Source organism: Haplochromis burtoni, unplaced genomic scaffold (assembly GCF_018398535.1).
Source record: "Haplochromis burtoni strain Fernald_Lab_line unplaced genomic scaffold, NCSU_Asbu1 Contig_25, whole genome shotgun sequence".
Classification (NCBI taxonomy): domain Eukaryota; kingdom Metazoa; phylum Chordata; class Actinopteri; order Cichliformes; family Cichlidae; genus Haplochromis; species Haplochromis burtoni.
Genome location: NW_024582386.1, coordinates 1,281,910 through 1,303,102, shown reverse-complemented (window position 1 = coordinate 1,303,102; position 21,193 = coordinate 1,281,910). Strand labels below are relative to the sequence as shown.

At 40.2% G+C, this 21,193-nt stretch overlaps 2 protein-coding genes across 2 annotated transcripts; both read left to right on the top strand.

Annotated features, from left to right (window-relative positions):
* Window positions 1–3,848: 3,848 nt before the first annotated feature.
* LOC102289565 (leucine-rich repeat and immunoglobulin-like domain-containing nogo receptor-interacting protein 1) lies at window positions 3,849–9,543 on the top strand. Its single transcript, XM_005917564.2, has 2 exons — window positions 3,849–3,959; window positions 7,328–9,543. The coding sequence occupies exon 2, from the start codon at window positions 7,336–7,338 to the stop codon at window positions 9,163–9,165; it is 1,830 nt and encodes a 609-aa protein (XP_005917626.1). The 5' UTR covers window positions 3,849–3,959; window positions 7,328–7,335; the 3' UTR covers window positions 9,166–9,543.
* Window positions 9,544–10,209: 666 nt separating this feature from the next.
* vps72a (vacuolar protein sorting 72 homolog a) lies at window positions 10,210–18,916 on the top strand. Its single transcript, XM_005917563.2, has 6 exons — window positions 10,210–10,590; window positions 12,807–12,959; window positions 13,934–14,051; window positions 14,254–14,430; window positions 14,799–14,943; window positions 15,268–18,916. Exons 1-6 carry the CDS (start codon window positions 10,474–10,476, stop codon window positions 15,656–15,658), a joined length of 1,101 nt encoding a protein of 366 aa, XP_005917625.1. The 5' UTR covers window positions 10,210–10,473; the 3' UTR covers window positions 15,659–18,916.
* Window positions 18,917–21,193: the final 2,277 nt, after the last annotated feature.

The following is a 21,193-nucleotide window of genomic DNA, read 5'->3' as shown; positions in this document are numbered from 1 at the left end:
TTAGCTCTGACAGGTTGGGGAATCAATCCCAGCAAGAAAGACTGATGGATCAGCCGATCAGTGAATTCCTTGCTGCACATCCTGCTGTCAGATCTCATGGGGCATGCTGTTTGATCCATTTTAGCTTGCAAGTAGTTGCCTCTGCAAGACACTTTGCAACCCACCCAACCTGAGCTTCTCCATTTCAGGCTGCTTATGCTTCTTCTGTGAGGTGATCCTGTTGCTGACTTTTGAATGTCCAGAATCCATACAAGAAAAAGTAAATTACTGAAGCTGGAATAACTGTCCCATACACTTTGAGCTTTAGTTAGGTAAATAAACTTTCGGTTAGTTAGGTGAGAATCACAAATATCCTCTTTGCTGCACATTCAGATTGTTGTGTTTTAATCCAAAGGTGATCACAGATCACACCCTTCATACACCCTAGGGATGAACCACTGAAAACAGCCCATAATATGTACACTGTATATGTAGATATGTTCTTAAAATATGAAATATACGTCTGTTTACAACAGACTGCGCAGCCCGTCAATGTTATAACATAGCTGACAGGAACACATGGAAAAATGAAGCCGGCCAATACTTGCACAGTGCTTTCCTACTCTGAGCAGCCAAAATGCTTCATTCACCCAGTCACACCCACATTCATCCATCATCATTTTTTTCTATACCTAACCACCTTGTCTAAGATTCATACACACACTTTTATATAGGCAGCCCAGGGTACAACATCCAGCACACTTCGACATATAGACGAGAAGAGCCAAGGATCAAACCTTCAGATTAGTAGAAGACTCTGCCTCTTTCTGCCTCCTGAGCCACAAACACATTTAGTCCTTATTACATCTTGAACAACACATTATAGATATGTTTTTCATGGTTCTTGGGTCTAAGGTGTCCACTGCCTAAGAGGCATTTTAAGTGCATTTTCAGAGATGCAAAAAGGGTCAATGTGAGACCACAATTTAAAACAAACATAAAAAGGAAAAAAATCCACATAGAATTTTTTTTTATATGTTAGTGTGCTCTGCTTATTTTTGTGCATTGACCGATTAAAGTGTCATTAGCAGATGCGAGCTGATGCTGTTGATGATTGTACATTTGTTGGTAAATAAATAGCGTGCCACAAAATCCTCTTAAGAAGACAAACGGATCAGAATGTAAAGAACAGATGTGTGTGCTGATCATCATCGACTTCAACGTGAATAAGTGGATAGTAAACCAAGAGAAGAGGGATTAGTGGTTTGGAGACTGTGGCTATATACCGTGATCTGCACAGCGGAGAGCTGACGAAACTATATGAAGAGAACTGGACAGAAGGACATTATGCAACGTGGAGATCTGAGGTGGCCTTTGCTATTTTTGGTCTCCATCTCTGATCCGGCCTCTTCCTGAATGCCCGGTTGGACGGAGATTTGCTGATGAATGCAGGTTCCTTAAGGTAGCAGATGGTAAGTTCCTGACTCAGCACAAGCTCTTCTTCGTTGGTGATTGTGCATGTTTTGCATCATTACATCTCACAATCATGCAGCTGAGCGGAGAGGGAATTCAACCCCCGACTCAAACACCTGATCGTTTTGTTGGCTTTCGCTGAATCCGGCGAGAGTGCTTTCAAATTTCAGCAAGTTCTTTACAAAGTACAATTAAGAGTGAGGGCAGCGTAGGTGGCTGTTAGCAACTAAAACTCAAAATGCAGAAAATCATTTACACCTGTTATGTTTTCCCAGTTTACAGTCGATTAAAGGAGATTTATTCAGTTACAGAAGGGAAAGGAAAACAGTCGAATCATCTTGCCTCTTTAGCAAGTTTAAATCAGGGAACATGTTATAGTCCACCTCTAATAGTTAACACCAAATAATGATAAGAATTTTGAATCTGCTTCTCTGGCTGCTCGGGAACCTGTGTCACTTCTCATTTTCAGTCTAGCCACTCCTAAACAATGCAGAACAGCTTGTTATGTAATTGAACGGACCATTGAAAAACAGGATTTTTATAATGATAGTGAGACTATAATTAGTTTATTAAATCTAACCATGCAAGTGTCGATTAGTCTTAATTATTGGTTCAATAAATGCATTTAGCTGCTTAAAGTCTCTGCAGAGCTTTTTCTGTTTTGGACATGAAACAGTTGTTTACTGTGATGATGATATTGCTACACTAGTTCTTCGTACTTTCCCGCCTGGTCCCAAAATTTAGCTTCTACCACACTTATAAATAGAAATGACTCTGTTGTTCCAGATCACACTAAACACTTCTCTAACCCTACACGGGTTACTTCAAAGAACGACTTATATACCCCCTGGGATAATTATTAGAGGTCAAGTAATAAATAAAATAAATGAATTAGGAAACACTTAATGTGGGAACTTGATCAATGAAACATTCAAGATGAAAATCTTTACTGACATACAAGCAAGCAATGTATGGAAATAAAAACACAGACCTTTGACTTTGGATTCAAAGTCTCACCAAAAATCAAAAATAAAATTCAACTAGTTTTTTCTACATATTCTAAGGCCAAAAAATTGGCCAACATAAACATAAAAGGCAGTGAGAGACAAACAGTTACACAGTTTCTTCTGGATTTTAAGCTGTAATATCACGAGACGTTCTGAACTAAGTCAAATACCAGAAAAAAACATTAAAATTAAAATTTTACTCTTAGATTTTAATTGGAATTTAAGGAAAATGAAAACCTCGGTTAAGTATTGCCACCACGGTATGTAACATCTAGCACTGCTGCCTCACAGAAACAACATTATGCCTCATGGCCTTAACTCCACATGTGAGGAAAAAAAATAATCCTTGTGTTCGAAGCAGCACGCAAACATCAGTCCACTGTATGAATGAATGGGAAATTACATGAATGGGCACCTCATTCATACTTTTGTAGCCTGCTTTCTTTGAAAGGTCTGCTTTTCCCGCTTTACATTAACATACAAAATTGTCTCCAGTTGTCAAGACAACAACTTAAAACACAAAGCTCAAGGTTGCAGTTTAGTAACAGCAGCAGTTACAGTCCTGCTTGTTACAATAAACCTGATTTTCTAAGAGTCACCATACAAGGTTTGGTTGATTTCCTGAGTTTTTGAGTCAAACTTGCATTAAATTTTAATACTAAGCTGTACATTTACATTTCCCACCTGGTAGAATGATATAGTGTGATACAGGGAACAGCTGTGGGCAAACTGAGTCTGATGTGGAAAAGAAAGCATGGTCATTACACCGTCTCATGGACCTTGACCAATCAACTGTTAGAAATCCCACCTTTCCTAATGTCCCTCCTTTTTCAGGAGTCTTACATTAGTTTTAAACTGGATGAACAGCCACAGTGTTACAACCACAGAGGAACTTGTGGTTAATGTCTTAATCAAACTTTTAAGAAGCCTCCGATGGGGCAAAAGAGTTAAAAAGATATTCCTTTATTTCCAAGTGTGAGTGCTGAAATTCATCCCCATCTGGTGTTACACATAAATCTCTGCATTTGGCTGACCTGTGCCTGCCTCCCGTCATCCAGTGCACTGTGTTGGATGGAGTCCAGGAGCTAGTGCATATAATCCCCCAGCATGCACCAAGCGCCCGCGCGTCCGCAGCCAGGTTGTTGTTGCCATGAGGACAGCGGAACAACAGGAGGACTGAGCTACTGCATCGCGCTTCCCTCAGAGTTTCAGTTTGAGGAATGGGAGCATGAAGCTTTTTTTTTTGGTGATGTGTTTGATTGCTCCGGGAAGTTTCTTGGTACATTTGGATTGGATTTTTGATCAGCACTGACGTAAGGAGGAACTGAGAGACTGGCACATCTACTTTGGGTTTTTTTTTAGTTCTGTTTTCTTCTATTGGTATAAAAGTAGAACAATATGAAACAGAACAATAAAAAAAAGAACAAAGAGCACAAGAAAAGTCATTTGCATGTAAAAATGGAGCTATTACAATGATGAACCCATCAGTCTGAAGAGAAGGTGAGTTGGCTGCTTGCTTTTCCTTTGATTTCTTTACAAACTACTGCAACTCCCTTTTTTGCACCACCATCCTGAGTTTTTCAAACTGCCAAGGCACACCTGTAAACTATTCTCAGTCTCAAGCATGTGCCCTCCCAGAGGAATTCAGGAGGAGTACTGCTCCGTGATTCAATGCCACCGGGAGCTGCCGTCACCACCAGCAATCAGACTCCGCTCCCAAGATCCACGCAGACACCAGTGCTGATGTAAAATTACCTGAAAAGTAGATGCATGCACTCCACTGTGGCGTCTTTATATGGATGTATCATGTGGAAAATGACTGAGGAAATTCTAAGAAAGCAAAGATGACAAGAGTAAAATCAGGATCAGAATCAGCAGGAATGTGAAAATCAGTGCGGCAAATGAACCTTTTTAGGTCCAGCACGTACGAGTACTTTCTTATCTGCAGCCACTTTTGTGAGAGATGTCACAAACATAATGGACATCGTTCTTTCTTTCACACCATCTCTTCTCTTACATGTGCCACGCTCTGTGCAGCTCAGCACAACAACGTGTGAGCCGAGCTGCCAAAACAGAGGGTGGCTTCACACTTGAAGGTGTTGCTTTTTTATCTCTCTCTCTTTCTCGTGCTCTTGGGAATCCAAACAGCACATTTTCTGATGAGCTGCAACGTTCGTCGTATTTACCGACGTGCAACCCAAGTTTAACAGGAATACATCTGTTTACATGTTCACATGTTCAACCACAGAGCCACCATTATGTGTTTACTGGCAACACATTAAGACACTACCTTGGCAGTACTTATGCACCAAGCCTGTGGACAGTGTTTCCTCTAGGCACCGAAATGCTTTTGCTTTTTCCGCCACCTACTGGCGGATGTGGCAAAGTAAAATAAAAATACATAAAACGAGCTTATGATGATTTGAGATTGAAAAAATTTTAGTAGCTGTAATAGGCGTCCTTCCAGTCATGCATGTCTCTGTTATGTGATCACAGTTCTAGGAATAATAAGATCATGACCTTTGTTTTCCATAACTACTGGCACTATGTTTGCTACTGTCTTCAATTATGTAATGTCTGATTGACAACCTTTGCACAGCAGACTATTGTATTTTCTGTGTTTTGTGAAAGCTTTGCGAGACTTTCTGTTACAAACATCTTAAAGAAAATTATAAATAATCAGAATTATTTGTGATCCATAATTCAGCGGCTCTGAACTTTACTAAACCTTTGCCAAAAAAATTTAAAAAGACACTGACGTAAAGTACAGCCACCTTCTAATCAGCTTTCACCAGTCCTTCTTTACAATCTTTGTAAATAATAAACCTTAAATGAGTTCCATCATTTGTAGAAACTGAAGAATGTGCACAATAATAACAATAATAATAATTTAAAAATCTAAAATAGTCATTGTAATACTGGCCAGGGAGTCTGTGCTACTCTCACATTATAATCTTGCCCAGAGAGGCATGTAACCGAGGAACTACAGATAACTCTCGTACGTGATGCCTCATGTGGTGCCGGTTTACTCTTTCTCCCTCTATCCACAGAAATCAAACAAAAACAGTGAGCGTGCAATCTGCTCTTGTTTTTCTGGGTCTAATTTATTCCGAGTAGAGCTTTGAAGCTGAAATAAAATTATCCACAGGACTGCAGCCTCTTAGAGGAGAGGTGCACCGTGCGTTTGCACGAGCAACCTGGAAGGGGCAATTCAGGTCAGCGTGATGCAACTTTTGTCTGGTAACACTCAACAGATAAAGGAGAAGCGGTGAAGCGATAATCTCATACAGAGATGGATTCTGTTGAATGAAGTGCAGTATCGGTTCACCGAGAAGTTAAAATCTTAATTTAATATCTTTATTTTGTCGTTGGTTGTTCACATTAGAGGGGAATGTGTTTCTTAAACTAATCCACAGTGTGGAGGTTTGTCCCTGAGCTTTGAGAACTGTAACAAAATAATGAGCTCAAATTTTCAACTCCCAGCCTCCCTCAGTGAATCGCTCAGGTGTCGAGGTTTCAGACGGATGATTTTGGAGAGCACTTCAGATGTGAATCTGGCTTAAATGTCACATCAGTGAGGATAAAGGAGAAAAATGATGAAACTGATGCATGAAAGGTATTATATGAGCTGAAATTATTAACACTTAAAGTCAGTCAAAAGCACATTTCCTAATATTTGTAGGTCTACAAATAAAGGAAACTATCAGAACACATGAGGTCCTGTAAGGTATTTTTTTTTAAATCTTGTGTGAAATAAACGACAAAATATCACCTTACAAGGCTTCAGGGGTACGAGCTGTTTCCATATACACCTCCTGTTTGTCAAGCAAAAGGATCACATTATTAAATAGTGGGTTTAGTTATGATTCAACAAACTTTTGCCACGTGTAAGAAATTGTTATTTTTCTATATACATTAAAGGTCTTTGTTTAATGTTATTATGGCTTGGATTTAAAATTATAAATCTTTTTCTTCACATTCATCTTTTTTGGCTTATCTAGTCAAAATGCATGATCATGCAGGAGAGATCATTTTCCCCATAGAAGACCACAAATCGTATTAATTGTGTTCTCTTCATATTTGGGGGGAGGGGGGGGGGGAGAGACGGTGGTGGTGTCTAAAACGCTTAGACAAGCAAATTAATAAGTGCTTGGCAACCATATTGCCACATAACTGAGGATAAGTGGCTTCTTTCAGCATCGTGACTGAATCAAATATTCACATTTGCTGTTTATCCTAATTAGAGCCATTTAGTTAATCTTCTAGAGAGGGAGCTGGAATGGAGATGAGCAGAGAAAGAGCTGAATATCAAGTTTTATTAAAAACACACACACACACAAACAACAAAAACACAAAAACTGTTGGAGCCCGCCTGACACTATACTTAATGTTGTGTAGGAACAACGTTAAATCTTTTAGCCATGGAATTATGAGAGTGGGGAAGCTTTGTCTCCTTCCACTGAAGTGGGGCACTTTAATACTTTCCTTGTTGGTGTAAATTCTCCAGGCACATAGATCTCAAAGGGCCTCGGGAGCTTTAGAGAGTAAATCAAAGAATGAGGATCAAATGAACATCTGCCACATTCATCGCTTGTGTTAAACAGGTTTTGTAAATTAAATTGTATTGTATGTAGAGTTTAAACAGATTTAAAGTCAGACAGGCATTAGATAAAGTTAATTTAACCCCATCAATGGATCTCTGCCACCATCCATCTGACAAGTTGACACCCAATTCCTCTTTGCTCTATTCCTAACTGGCAGTGGTGATACAAAAATAATCATTTACGAGTAAAGAAATGTATACAGAAAGACCCGTGGCTCCTTTCACCTGTGATTCACTTTATCTATCCCCTCACTCGTGCACACAGGTCACCAGATGTTCGAGAGGAGCGCCGTCCACCAACGGCTGTGCTGGGGAGCTCTCTACCTGTTGGCAGCAGGGGTGGCACTGACATCTGAGACGCGTTGGCTGTGTCCGCCATTCTGCCACTGTAATGCTACGGTGCTGGAAGTGAACTGCTCTGGTGGCCAACTTACCAGAGTTCCTGATGGTCTCTCACAGGAAGCCAGGCTGCTAAACTTAACCCACAACACGCTTAAGACTTTGGTGCGTCAGCAGTTCCACACGTTGACACAGCTGTCGGACTTGGATTTAAGTGACAATCTTTTGGTAATAATTGAAGTGGAAGCCTTTCTTGGCTTGCAGAGTCTGAGAACTCTGCGCCTTTGTCGCAATCACCTGAAGATTATCCCAGTGGGAGTGTTTGCTGGCTTAACAAACCTCCAGTTACTGGATGTAAGCAGCAATCAGCTTCTTGTTTTCCTCGACTTTACTTTCAGTGAATTAACTTCCCTGCGGGTCATGAAAGCTGCAGATAATGACTTGGTTTATGTCTCTCATCAAGCTTTTACAGGACTAATCAGTCTGCAGGAGCTGCACCTTGATGGCTGCAACCTTACTGCTATGCCAATGGAAGCGCTCACACAACTTAGCGTGCTGAGAAGCCTTAGTTTTCACCGACTGGGCCTCACTACGCTGCCAAACTACTCTTTCCGCCACCTAGTCCACCTAAAGGAACTTGTCATTTCTCATTGCCCCTGGCTGGAGAGTCTGTCAGGGAACAGTCTCTTTGGCTTAAACCTCACATCACTAACCATTAAACACGGCAACCTAAGTGCCTTCCCCTACATCCCCTTACATCACCTTGTATATCTCGTATACCTTGACCTTTCTTTTAACCCCATCACCTACATTCATGCAAACCTTCTCGGAGACTTGCTCCGGCTCCAAGAGTTACATCTTGTTGGGGGATCGCTGCTTAGGATTGAAATCGGATCATTCAGGGGTTTGGCCCACTTCAGATTGCTGAATGCATCCAGAAACCGTCTTACCACACTTGAGGTTGGAGCTTTTTATTCAGTGGACACCCTAAGAACTCTGGGGCTTGATAACAACCCACTGGCATGTGACTGCCGTTTGCTTTGGGTGGTGCAAAGGCGACTATACATGGACTTTGGTGAAAGTCCGCCAACTTGCATTACCTCAGTCCAGCTGCAGGGCTGGAATTTTCTGGATTTCCCTGAGGTTGAGCTGCCGGATTTGCTTACCTGTCGGCCACCTCGAATTCTTAACCGCAAAGCTCAGGTGATGAAAGTAGATCAGGGACACACAGTGGTGTTTCACTGCAGTGCCGAAGGTGACCCTCTGCCATCTGTCAGATGGCTAAACCCACAGCTAAGATCTTTATCACCCATCGGCAGAGTACGAGCTCTGTCCAATGGCTCGCTGGAGGTTCGCTATGCTCAGCCTCAAGATAGTGGCAAGTATCTCTGTGTGGCATCAAACGCAGCGGGAAACGACAGCCTGCCCATTAGCCTTCATGTCCAAACCTTTCCATCATCTTCTAAGAAACCATTTCGTCTTAAAGGTTGGTCTGCCTTTCCATCTGCTGCTCCAGGTGTGAACGGAAATCAGAAACTCAATTTTGATGTAAAGACCCTACTGATAGCAGCAACCATAGGGTTTCTCTCGTTTTTCAGCTCTGTGAGTGTTTGTTTCATTTTCATGTTCTTCTGGAGTAAGGGCAAAGGTCAGATAAAACACACAGCCACAATCGCGTATGTGCCACGAAGCGCCATGTCGAGCAGTAATGGAGGGACAAGCAGCTATATGGAAACGGGGAGGTTTACCATGAAGCTGTTATGAGTCAATAAGCAAAGAATATATTCACCTGATATTAGTAGGTATCAGTGAATAAACTGCAAGATGCTTCAATTTATTTGTTTTTTGCTTGAATCTGATAATAATGAGCATGTTGTCTTAATTAATAATATTTTAAATTGCATTTAAGAAATGTGACCTGACAAACCATGATCATGTTTATCTTGCAACACAAAAAAATAAGGAAATGAGGATAAAATAAATTAAAGAGTAAACTTAAAATAACAATTACATTGGACTTCAGGTGGACTATTTGGACTGATGAGATATGGAGAATCCAACAATAGCGGTATAACCTTATATTAAGGTTAATGTGCAGTTTATTATGCGGCTTCTTTTCTGTAGCATGTTATCTTTTCTTGATTAATTTCTGCACTGTTTATTATTTAATAAATGTGTGAAATGCAAGTTGGTTGTTTTTTTGTTGTTGTTTTTTTTACATTTTTTCTATCCAAGAACTTACAAAAATTAAAGTGATTATGCTTTCACAAATTTGGTGTACTTACTTAAAAATTTACAGCACCCAGTGAGGAGCATCCAGTGAGGAACGACACACACAGCACTTAGATTAATGCGTCTATATGTGAACTGCAAGGTTTAAAAAAATCTCCATAAGCAGTTTTGTACCTACATTGTGGGCGAGTAGACCGTAATACTTATCTTACCTTCACCAGTGAGTGGAGCTGGCTGCATTAACTGACAGCGAAAACGGTAAGGGGTGGATATAACAATAAACAAATATAATAAATAAATGCGTAATAAATAAATTACTTTAACAGTAGATAGAGACTGCTGAGTAGTGCAGTCATTATCGTGCGCTAAAATTACAGAGTTGCCATGACAACGCATACGTTTCTCGGCGCAAAAGAAGACCTCGGTTTCATGAAACAGTTATACAATTTTTGAATAAAATATTTTCTAATAGAAGCTTCGCATTAACTGTGTAATTGATTATATTTTCCTATGTCAAGCCAAACAACTAAAATAAACTTTTAGTCCGCCCGCTAGCCCGGAAGTAGATCAACAGTCCCGGATATGGTTGCTTGCTAAATGAGAGCTAGCGGTCAGTTGTACATTTCATTTGTCAGTGTTTATCGTCTCTTATAAGAAAAATTATAAAGTATCCCTTGAATTTAAAAGGGTCTAAAAAATATGGGCACCAACATAAAATTAAGCAAATATACTGAGTAACGACGAGGTCAAAGAGGTTCCCGCAAAACGATCTATATCTTTTAGCGTAACATAACGAGCTAAGTAGCTTAGCATTGATTAGCATATTTTGAAACCACAATCATGAGCCTCGCAGTTGGCCGCGAACCCAGAAAGACTGCGGGAAACCGTATGTCCAAACTACTGGATGCTGAAGAAGAGGATGAGTTCTACAAGACCACTTACGGAGGCTTCAACGATGTGAGTAACCAAACTGATAAACAGAGCGCGATAAAGAGTTGGCATTAGCCGGCTCCAGTGTTAATAACTAGAGCCTGCAAAAAACAAAGTTGATTGTTTTTTGCAATGCCTGAAATACTGCTGCTCAATTTTGGGGAAATTGGTTCATACCTATTTGCTGCCCGACAATGAAGCCGGCAGCCAACTCACTTATTTATATTATTTACACATTAGTACAACGGAAGAATTTAGTTTCTGCCAGGCTACTGACCATGCACTAGTACAGGAGACATCTCTCACTATTTTGAGACTGACATGACTGGGAGTGGGTCTCACTGATATAAATCAGACTCTCACAGCATTACACGATCCGGACCTTTTAGACAAGCCAGCACATCTTCACACGTTTATTTTAGTATTAAATCCTAATGAGAGTATCATATATGGCAGGGCCGCTGCATTATACTTCAATACTTTTAAAGAGTTTGTCAGGAAGCTCTTGACTAAAGGGTTATGTGCATGTAAACAGCAATTTTAAAAGCTATTTTAGTTTTATCATGTTCTTGTTAGGGCAGATCAATTAAATGTTTATTTATTTATATTTGTTGGGGTTTATTGGGTCTTGTATCATAAATTTAGTAGTGCATTGCTGAAAGCACTTACTTCCTTTCTACTAGGCTGAGGTTGTGGTTTAAAAGTTGATTAACTCTCACTGGTAATTGGGGAGTCGTGTTTGATTGTGATTTTTAACAGTAACCATTCCTGCCATCATTTCCGTAGTAATGTTGAAAAACAATCTCATCAGATTTTGGATTTTGACAAGAGCGAAAACTGAGTGTGAAAGCGAAGCTGTTGATTTTACCAGTCGATCTGTGTTCCTACCCTCGCTATGACCACGAGCTGTGGGTAAGAACGAGATTGCAAATGCAAGCGTCAGAAATCAGTTTCCTCCAAATGGTGTCTGGGCTCGGCTTTAGAGAAAGAATGAGGAGCTCAGTGATTTGAGTATAGCGTCTACTTTACATATCAGAAGGAGCCGGTTGGGGTGGGTCAAGAATTGGAATATGATGCCTCCCAGAGGAGGTGTTTTGAGTGTGTATTAGCAGGAGGTAGCCCTGGAGCAGACCCAGTAGAGGGAGGTCTGGGGCTTCTCTACTTAGACTGCTGCGCCTATGACCTGGACATGGATTAGCAGCACAAAATGGAAAGATAGATGGAGAAAGCTCTTCATTAGGCTGGGGTTCTCACATCTGAGAGTACAGTTTTGGAAATATAAGAGAAATGAGGTGAATTAAAAGGACACATCTAAAAATGAGTGCGTCTTGCCACTGTTCATTCGAAATGGTGACCGTGACTTAGTTTAGAGCTGGCCTTACAATTATAGTTTGAACACCAGCTGTAAACAGAGCCTAGATGATGCCAGCTTTTCCCGCTTCACGCTTGAAGAGAGAAGAAAGTTGTGTGATATTGTTTGTCAGAACATTTGATGCTGTAGCAATCTCACACGTTATGGTTTGCTTTTGAAGATGCTAATTTGTTTCCTCAATTTACAGTGTGGCTAATTTTCTTCAAACAGCTGCTGGTTCAGGGGTCACCTTGTGTAGGGGGATTTGGCAGCGGCAGCTCTGGCAGTTCTGACAAGAGTGGCTTCATAAAAAAATCACAAACAGATCCTGAGATGCCTCAGTCATCTCTGCTGGGACTTTGATAAAGCACTGTGAACGTGCCTGTGTGTGCACACGCTTCCTTTATCTGTTCAGTTTTCAGGGATATTTTTGACTTGTGCTGCTTTCTAAATCTTTACTGTCGTTGGATGTTGGGTTTCAAAATGACCCACATTTATTTTAAGAAATTTGAAAATTCACATTGTTAGTGCACATAATGCATTTGTGTTATTTTATTTATCTTTGCACCTGGTTTGGGCCCAAGGCTGCTTGTTTGAGTTTTGTGATGTAGCTTTGACAATGAGGGGAAACATCTTTATTAAAAATAAATAATCTGTTTATTACTAAATCTCTTAATGGGATATGACTTTGCATACATTGCTACACACTTGCCAGATACAAAAGTGTAAGATTTTAATCAATAGGCCTGAAGACTACACTTAGAAAAAATGCAGAGGAAATTTGGTGTTTGGTGTCTTTGCTGGTATGTCTCGGATTACTTGCAGATGGTTTGTTCTGCTGTTCTTTTCTTTTCCTGATTTTTATTTATTGCTCCATTTGTTTGTTGTTCAGGAATCGGGAGATGATGAGTATCACGGAGAACATTCAGACACAGAGGACGAGGTTGACAGTGACTTCGACATCGATGAGGGTGACGAGCCGGACAGTGACCAGGAGGAGGACGCACCTCGAAGGAAAAGTCGGGTTGTCACCAAAGCTTACAAGGTACTGCAGGACCAATCAAACTTTGAGCTAAGCTGAATTTAATTGCCCTAAAACCTTGTGTCATCATGTATCACTTTGCAGCGGACTTGAAAAACAAAGATGGAAACTATTTGTTTTTCCCTTTAAAAGAAAAGGAAAAGGAAAAGTACTATTTACCACCTTTTTTTAATCGCTGTGTTGTCCTTCAGCCCCACATGGGTACAGTTGCACACATGTGCTCCTTATCCCTCAGGTGAACAAGCTTTTTAGCAACTAATGGCCAAGTCGGACCACTAATAATGTCCCCATTATATTTTACACAGAAATACTCTTTTAAGTGGCTCTGTTTCTGTTTGTGCCTGTTTCACCTTTGCTGTTTCCTTTATCTGTGCCAGATATTCTAACATATAATTAATGATGTTTTATATTTTTATGGTAAAATGAGTTAAGCCTCTTATCTCTGTCAGTTTCGCTGTTTTCCACATCATATTGGCATTAAGTATCTGCCTCAAGGCTTCTGCAGCAGTGAATCGGAGTACTCAGTGAGATTAGAAAAGTGGTATCTAAATACTAGTTAAAAAATAAACAGTACATTATCCTTGGCTCACAGATGGGCCAAATCCTTTAAAAATCTATGAAGAGCTGAAGGACAAAATCATTGTAGGAAAGATTTTTGATTTAAAAATGTCATACTGACACACATAAATGACCTCAGTCAGTCAGCCGAAGGTTAAAACTGCTCTGCAGCTCCACAGAAGCCACTGGTTGTCAAATGACATGTATTAACATATGTTAAAAACAAACTGATTTAAAAAAAATCCTTTAACATAACAGTTTGCATTGTTTTTAATATTAATATATTTTTTATTTCCTGGCATGAACATGTTTAATGTGTGATTATAGCATAACATTTAATGTTTTTCATCTTCTTCCTCAAACTGAATGTCAGTGAAACAGATGCGAATTGAAAATGCTCTGTCTTTGTTTAATCCAAGGAACCAATAAAAGTGCCAAAACCCAAACCTAAAAGAACAGAGGAGCAGAAGAAGACGGAGAAAACTAAAGTGGAGCCAAAAAGGAGGATTCCACAAGAATTCCAAGATTTTGCAGAGAGTAAGATTTCTCTAAACCTCCTACTAATGCTTCCATAGTGTTTTCCTTTTATTTGAAAAGAAGGATGCATAAACCTCCCAGTTGTGTGCATTCAGTGAATGGATCATAATATTGTGGGAAAGTTACAAACATGTTTAAAAAGTTTTATTCAGCTGTTTTTTTGTTTTTTTTTTAAACACTGCATTTCTTAATTCTTGTGTAGCTCGGAAGTCTGTCCGACAGTCCACCAGTGAACATACACGAAAGACGAATCTGCGCTTACAAGAACGCCAGGATGCCCCGCGAAGGCGACGAGGCGCTCATCGTGACCGACCCCTCACCCAGGAAGAGCTGCTGGCTGAGGCGAAAATAACAGCCGAGATCAACATTCGATCACTTGGTGAGAACATGTTGGAGAGTTACTCTTTAAATATCTGCACAAACTTTGGGTAATTCAGGACTCTTGGTTATCTTTCCTGTTATGCAAAGAGAGAACCAATGTCGAGATTAGTGTGTCTTAGCAGAAACATAGAAAACAGAAATGATACCAGACAGAAAGCATCCTGTTAAGCACTCCAGGATGTGCGAGTACTGAGTATCACATTGCCAGTTATGTAAGCTGAACATTATAATTATCTATTAATCAGGATTGGAAGAGCCCGTGATTGTAATGTAAATCAGTATAGTTCCACCAATAATTTACCTAAAGCTGTTTGTGCGGTATAACAAAACACATCAGTGTTGCTGATTTTTACTTCACGTCTTCAGAAAACTACGAACGTCTGGAGGCAGACAAGAAGAAACAAGTCCACAAGAAGCGGCGTTTTGAAGGACCAACCATCCGTTACCATTCAGTCCTTATGCCCCTCGTCTCAAACCCAGTCCTTAAAGAAGAAAATGTTGATGTTGAGGGGTACGTAGAAACTCGATGCTACCTGGTTTTTCTTTTGATTCTGTTTTGGAGTAATCTGCTGCTTAAACATTGACCGAATGGGGTCAGTTGGGTATTTTCTGTCGTTCTTTTCATATAAAAAGGGCAAACACAACAGCTTGATAATAAATGGCTTCACCCAACCACTAACTATGAGTGGAAAAAAAAGTTTTTGTATTATAATTCGTATTCTCTGAAAAATGGCCGAAAATCATAAATTCTGCCAGGACATGTAGACTGATGAGCACAACTGTCTGATAATTATGTTTAAAAACATATATTCTTGGTTTTGTCATATTCCCAAAGGTTGGACCAGGACGTTCCCCAGACTGCACCGCAGAATCCCACCACACCTTCCCAGCAGTCTGCCGGAGGCCTGTGCTCCCGCACTTATATAACATTCAGTGACGACGAAGCGTTTGAGGTCGCCTTCCCGCCAAGCTCCCAGACGAGTCCTCAAGTGCCCATCCAGGAGGTTTGTCCTGTTACCCACAAGGCCGCGCTGTACCGAGACCCAGTCACAGATATACCGTACGCTAACGCACGAGCCTTCCGCATCATCCGGGAAGCATACCGCAAATACGTGGCCGCTCATGGATTTCCGAACACTTCAGGAGGGTCGACGGTACTTGACTCTTCAGCAGCAAAGGGCGCCCGGCAGAAAATGGTTATGAAACAGAGTGCGGCTGCTACATAGATTAGTTTCAAAAAGAGGATAAAGGATTGGTTTCTGTTTGAAATTCTCAGTGAAATGATCGAAAACACTGTTTTTATTTCTGTCCTTACAGCTCACGAGGAGTCTAGTGGAAAAAACTGACATTTTGGGTTTGAGCTGTCACTGAGCTGCTAAAAGGAAAAAAAACAAACAGTAGTAGAACCAAAACAGCTGCCGCATGGCCTTAAAATGTAAAAAGTCTTATTTGTGAAGTCTGTGTGGAAATCAGCTGAAAAAGGCGTGCATCTGCACAGTGGCAGCTGTGATTGTTCTTTTTATTTAGTTTGTTTGTTTTAGATTTATGTTTTTTTTTTTACTTTTGTGTTTGCAAATGTTCTCATCAAAAAAATAAATTTTGGGAACTTGTAATAATTGAGAGTTAAACGAGTTCTGCTTTATAATAAAAAATGGGACGTCTGCACAGCGGGAACCACAGGAAAAACTGGGGAAATAAGCCCATCATCATAAAATCATCTTTGTTTTCACCAGGCTAAAATCCATTTAATCTGTCATGCCCGTCTTAATTTACAGTTTAGTATTTGTTTTTTGTTTTTTTTGTTTTTGAGTGATAGAAGGCAAAGAACTAAATGTCATGTTTTGGTTTTTAATTTTCAGTCCAGCACCGTAACTAAAAAAAACATCAGACTGTTTTGGAAAACCTGGGCCCTGGAGTTTAATTAATTGTCTGCGTCTGACAAATCACTGAGACACTTTTAATTGATCAAAGCTTTAAATCCTCCCTCCTGTTATACATTTTAATTTTTAACACAGAAGCAAGCATAAGATATTCTCTTTTATGGGTGAGAGCGAGGCAGTTTCTTCCACACATTTATCTCCTGGTTCTTTCTTAATGTGTAGTCTGATAGTTTAAATTTTATTTTATTTCCTCTATCTGCCTCTATGCAGACAGGGCTGTCTCATCGAGCATTCAGAGTATATTCTAGTTCATCGTGAGGCTTTTATAAAATGTTTTTTTTTCTCCTCTCTGAATTGTTAATGGCGGAAAATTGCTTGAGCTTCAGTCTCGAACAATACTGCTTTGCTGATCCCTTTGGGACCTTAAATTAGCTTTTCTATATTTATTCTCTGTGTGTAATCACAGAGAGACAGAGTAAGCCCTTAACACAGCTGAGTGCTTGACTAGTGTGAAACCTTTGACCCCTTCTACACCGAACTACTCCCCTGCACAATGTCCCATAGTCCCAGCACTCATAAACCCCCCAAATACAATTAATTAAGTTTCAAGGCCTCAGATAATCAAAGGTTTCACATTTATTTTATTAGAAACAGCAATTTGTTTTGTTTTTTAGCTGTATCACAGGAGATTTACATTCAGCCTTCACCTGGGAGCAGAATCGATGACTGGTGAAGCCGTCTCTGATCTCGTTTGGAGTTTCAGGTTCAGGCAGATGCTTTGCCTTTGCAGGAAAACTTGTTTGTTTCAAGCAGATTCTTACCTGTGTTTCCAGTAAATGCCCTGATGATGTTGAGCACAGCATCTCTGAACAGTCTGTGTTCTGGTGCATAAGTAACCAGGCTTCTTTGTTTTCAGCTCATCTCAACTCTGCACAGCAGATATTACTGCATATTTGATTTGGCGTAGATTTTACACCAGATGCCCTTCACAAAGCTACACATCCATTTATCTGGGCTTGAAGCTGGCACTAGGAATACACTAGCGTCCTACCCCTTAGACTTGGTTTGTCTACTCCCAGTCTCAAGCTGTGGGTCATTTGTGTGTAAGTTTGAAAACCACTGACAACAAAACTCATTCATTTGCTTCTCTACTGACGCATTAGAGTAACCTGTGAACCTATGAGGTACTGATAGTTCAGAATATGTAAATCTTTAATCGCCTGATGACATTCATTATAAAAATGTTTCAAAATTTTAATAATCTAAAAGCAGAACCTTAGTTATCTAGATAACGTGACAGAGCCAAATTCTACCACTGTAAGTATTAAATGCTGTGTTCTAATATTACACACTCTAACAACACTTTATTTGGTACACATTGCCAGTGCTGGTTTGACCCCCACCACCATCCTGCCCCCCCTTTGCTTTAATTCTTTTTGGCATAGATTCAACAAGATGCTGGAAACATTCCTCAGAGATTTTGGTCCATGTTTACGTGACAACATCACACAGTTACTGCAGATTTGTTGGCTGCACATCTATGATGTGAATCTCCTGTTCCACTAAATCCCAAATGTTCTCTGTTGGACCGAGATCTGGTGACTTGTTAGAATTTGCTAAGCTGTGTGAATTCTAGCCTTAGTTTCCTGTTCTTTAGCTGAAAGAAATGGCAGCTAGTGTGGTCTTCTGCTGCCTCAGCGTGCATTCAGAGATGCTCTTCTGCATTCCTTGGATGCAACGAGTGGTTGTGAGTTACTGCTGCCTTCCTATTGATTCAAAACAGTGTGACCATTCTGCTTTGACCTCTGGCGTCAACACGTGGATATTTTGTCCTTTTTGGACCACTCTCTAGAAATCCTAGACATGTCTGTCTACATGTCTAAATGCACTGGTTGGCTTATACTTGTAAACGAGCAGTTGAATAGATCTACATAATGAAGCTCAGCCTCCAAAAGAAGCTGCTTAGAGCTGGAAAAATGAAACACATTGAGGGAACAATAAATAAATAATTGGTTTATAAAGTGAACAAGAAGAAAAAGAGTGCCTATAAAAGTACATTGTGCATACTCATAAGTATGTATTGGAAATGAGAACAAGGATGTCACCTTTCCAAATATCCCCTCCCCCCCTTGGATGTGTTAACTGATCGGAAACACTTGTGTAAACTGAGACCTTTTTAAAATTACCGTCACCTGATGAAAGATGGTGCATTTATTAAGGCAGTGATCTACTGAAGTGAATAATTCATTACTTAAATGTCATTTACATACACATGAATGCTGATTTAAAGTTGCCATTAAGACCAAAATGTCACATTTACAAAGAGAGGAGCAAAGAGAGTCAAGTCACCGTAGAAACGAGTCAAAAAAGATAAAAGCTCCTCCATTGTTCAGATGCTCTCAGTCGAGATGCAAACAATGTCGCATGCAAAGTGAGGAAGCAGAAGCAGATCAGCCATCTGTAAGTTCTCCCAGCAGGCCATCCGACAGCCAGGCTTACTCGCCCTGTGTTTGTCATATGCTGAGCTGACAGACTTACTGTACCTTGCATTAATCATGAGAGTAAACCAAAAAAAAAAAAAAAGATCCCTCCAAACTGATGTGAGGAAACAACAAATTGATTCATGTTTTTCAGCTGTACTGTGCTGCTTTGGGAGTTAACAAAATGAGTCCACAAGAGGGATATTCAGCTAGGCAGAACGAGGATTCGGTGTATGAAGTAATTTCCCTAGTTATTTTCTGCTTAAACCCAAATCATAACCAAGCACACCATGTGTGTGCACGCTTTGTGCATTGTCATATTCGCATTGTTGCCACAAAGTTTTGCAGTAACACCCCGAGCCAAACTGCATTCAGCACTTTCTGAGGATGCAAATTTCAACGATGACGTTGCACGAAAAATGTCACTTCACATTAACACCAACAGCAGGAACCAACACAGTCGGGGAGACAGGAAAAAAAAAAAAAGAGTAATTTTATTGTGCTTTTTCCAATTCTATCAACCTCAATGCTTGCTCTTTGAAAGCGGCGTCTGCCCACACACTGCCACTTACATTGGTGAAGAAAAGAAAAAAACAACAACAACCTAACACATTTATTCAAGAATAACAAGTTATCCCTTAAAGCGACCATGATGATGAATTCAGTGTCGGGCTAAGCCAGCGTCTCTGGTGGATAGACCGATGTAATCTATGCAGTTAAGATTTTTAGCCTTTAGTGTTGTTGTTTCATATTTTATTTTACAGCGTCGCAGTTTAACACTTCTAAACGTTCCTCGTATTATCTGCAACAGCGCACGAGCGAAAGCTTTGTCTCCCACATACTGCACAGGGCATATGGTACCAATTGAACAGTTTTCAGAATAGGAAGAGAGGGAACTGCATTATCACTCGTTCTAGTGTGGTAGTTGCCATGGAGACGAGTGTAGGTGGTGTACTGTGCTGTACTCTGCTGTACTGCTTCTCTTGTCCTCTCCCCTCTTCTAATGCCCACCGCCTCTGTTCTGCTATCCGCAACATCCGAGTAACTTTCATTTGTTCGTGTTTACTCAGAAGGCTTCTGCTGTTTGTCGTGTATCGATGCTTTATGCCTTTTCCCCCCCCACCATCTAAATCAAACACACAGTCTGAAATGGACAAGCTACTTAAATTATGTAATTATTATACATTACAGCTGGCCTAATTTTGTGTTTCCTTCCCATTTAATGAACCCTCTCTGCTTAGATCCTACAAATCCTACAAAGGTTTCCCTTTTTTCCCCCCACCTATAAATGTTTTTCACGCTGACCGCCCCAGTTCTAGTATATGTTATGCTTTGTCAGTCTTTTTGCACACCACCTATTCTTTTAACAGTTTCCATGGAGATGTGTTTGTGCATGTGAGTGATTGAGGAAGGGTTGAGAGTGAAAGAGTAAGGATGTGTCACTTCCACTTCGAAGGGCTTTTTCCCCCCCGGTTGTTGTTTTAGTGTAATTTGGAAGACGGTGTGTCCCGTCCGGTGTCCCGAGATAGACGTTCAGCAGCGTCAATGATTTTTGTTTCCTGCTTCTTGTACTTGTCTTGTGTTTGCTACAGATGCATTACACTTTAAATCCCAATAAAAATGTAGAGATATTTCACATAGTGCTGCTGTGCGAGTCTATGTTAACGCAAAGGTTTCATCATCTTTGTTGTCGTATTTGGAGCCGATCAAACTTTTGCTGATTCATTCAAACGTTAATTATGATTAGGAAAAATAATTATTGTTTTGTATTCCCAGTTTACCACCAGCCTCGTTCTTGTGGTGTAGAGAGGGGGAAAAAAAACCTAACTGGGTTAAAATTCTTTTTCAGGATTTATGTAACACAGTATTTATATATGCCCACGAAATGATCTATGACACATTCAGGATTTAACAATTAGCAATACATATTTATGTAACATGTTTACATCGCAGATTCAAAAGGAAAAAAATCCTAACAATTGTTGCCTCCACATGTCTGGACCTATATGGAGAGGTTTGATGGATTGGCTTTTTTCCCCTTTCCCAGTGATCAGAATAACACCACATTACAGGCTATTAAAATCCAAATGAGTCACACGCAGACGTTGATTTTACTGTTGTTTGGACTACTGGTTACTGTGAAGGCAAACAAAACATCACGGTGGTCTTTACAGGGCAGTTTCACTTTTTTCTAAAAAAAAATGTCTGTCTTAAACATACAGGGAGTGCAGAATTATTAGGCAAATGAGTATTTTGTCCACAGCATCCTCTTCATGCATGTTGTCTTACTCCAAGCTTTATAGGCTCGAAAGCCTAATACCAATTAAGCATATTAGGTGATGTGCATCTCTGTAATGAGAAGGGGTGTGGTCTAATGACATCAACACCCTATATCAGGTGT

Coding starts and splice junctions, on each gene's coding strand:
- vps72a (XM_005917563.2), top strand. CDS start 10,474: ATGAGCCTCGCAGTTGGCCGCGAACCCAGAAAGACTGCGGGAAACCGT. Junction 14,052..14,253: donor ATTCCAAGATTTTGCAGAGA/GTAAGATTTCTC, acceptor ATTCTTGTGTAG/CTCGGAAGTCTGTCCGACAG. Junction 14,431..14,798: donor GATCAACATTCGATCACTTG/GTGAGAACATGT, acceptor TCACGTCTTCAG/AAAACTACGAACGTCTGGAG.
- LOC102289565 (XM_005917564.2), top strand. CDS start 7,336: ATGTTCGAGAGGAGCGCCGTCCACCAACGGCTGTGCTGGGGAGCTCTC.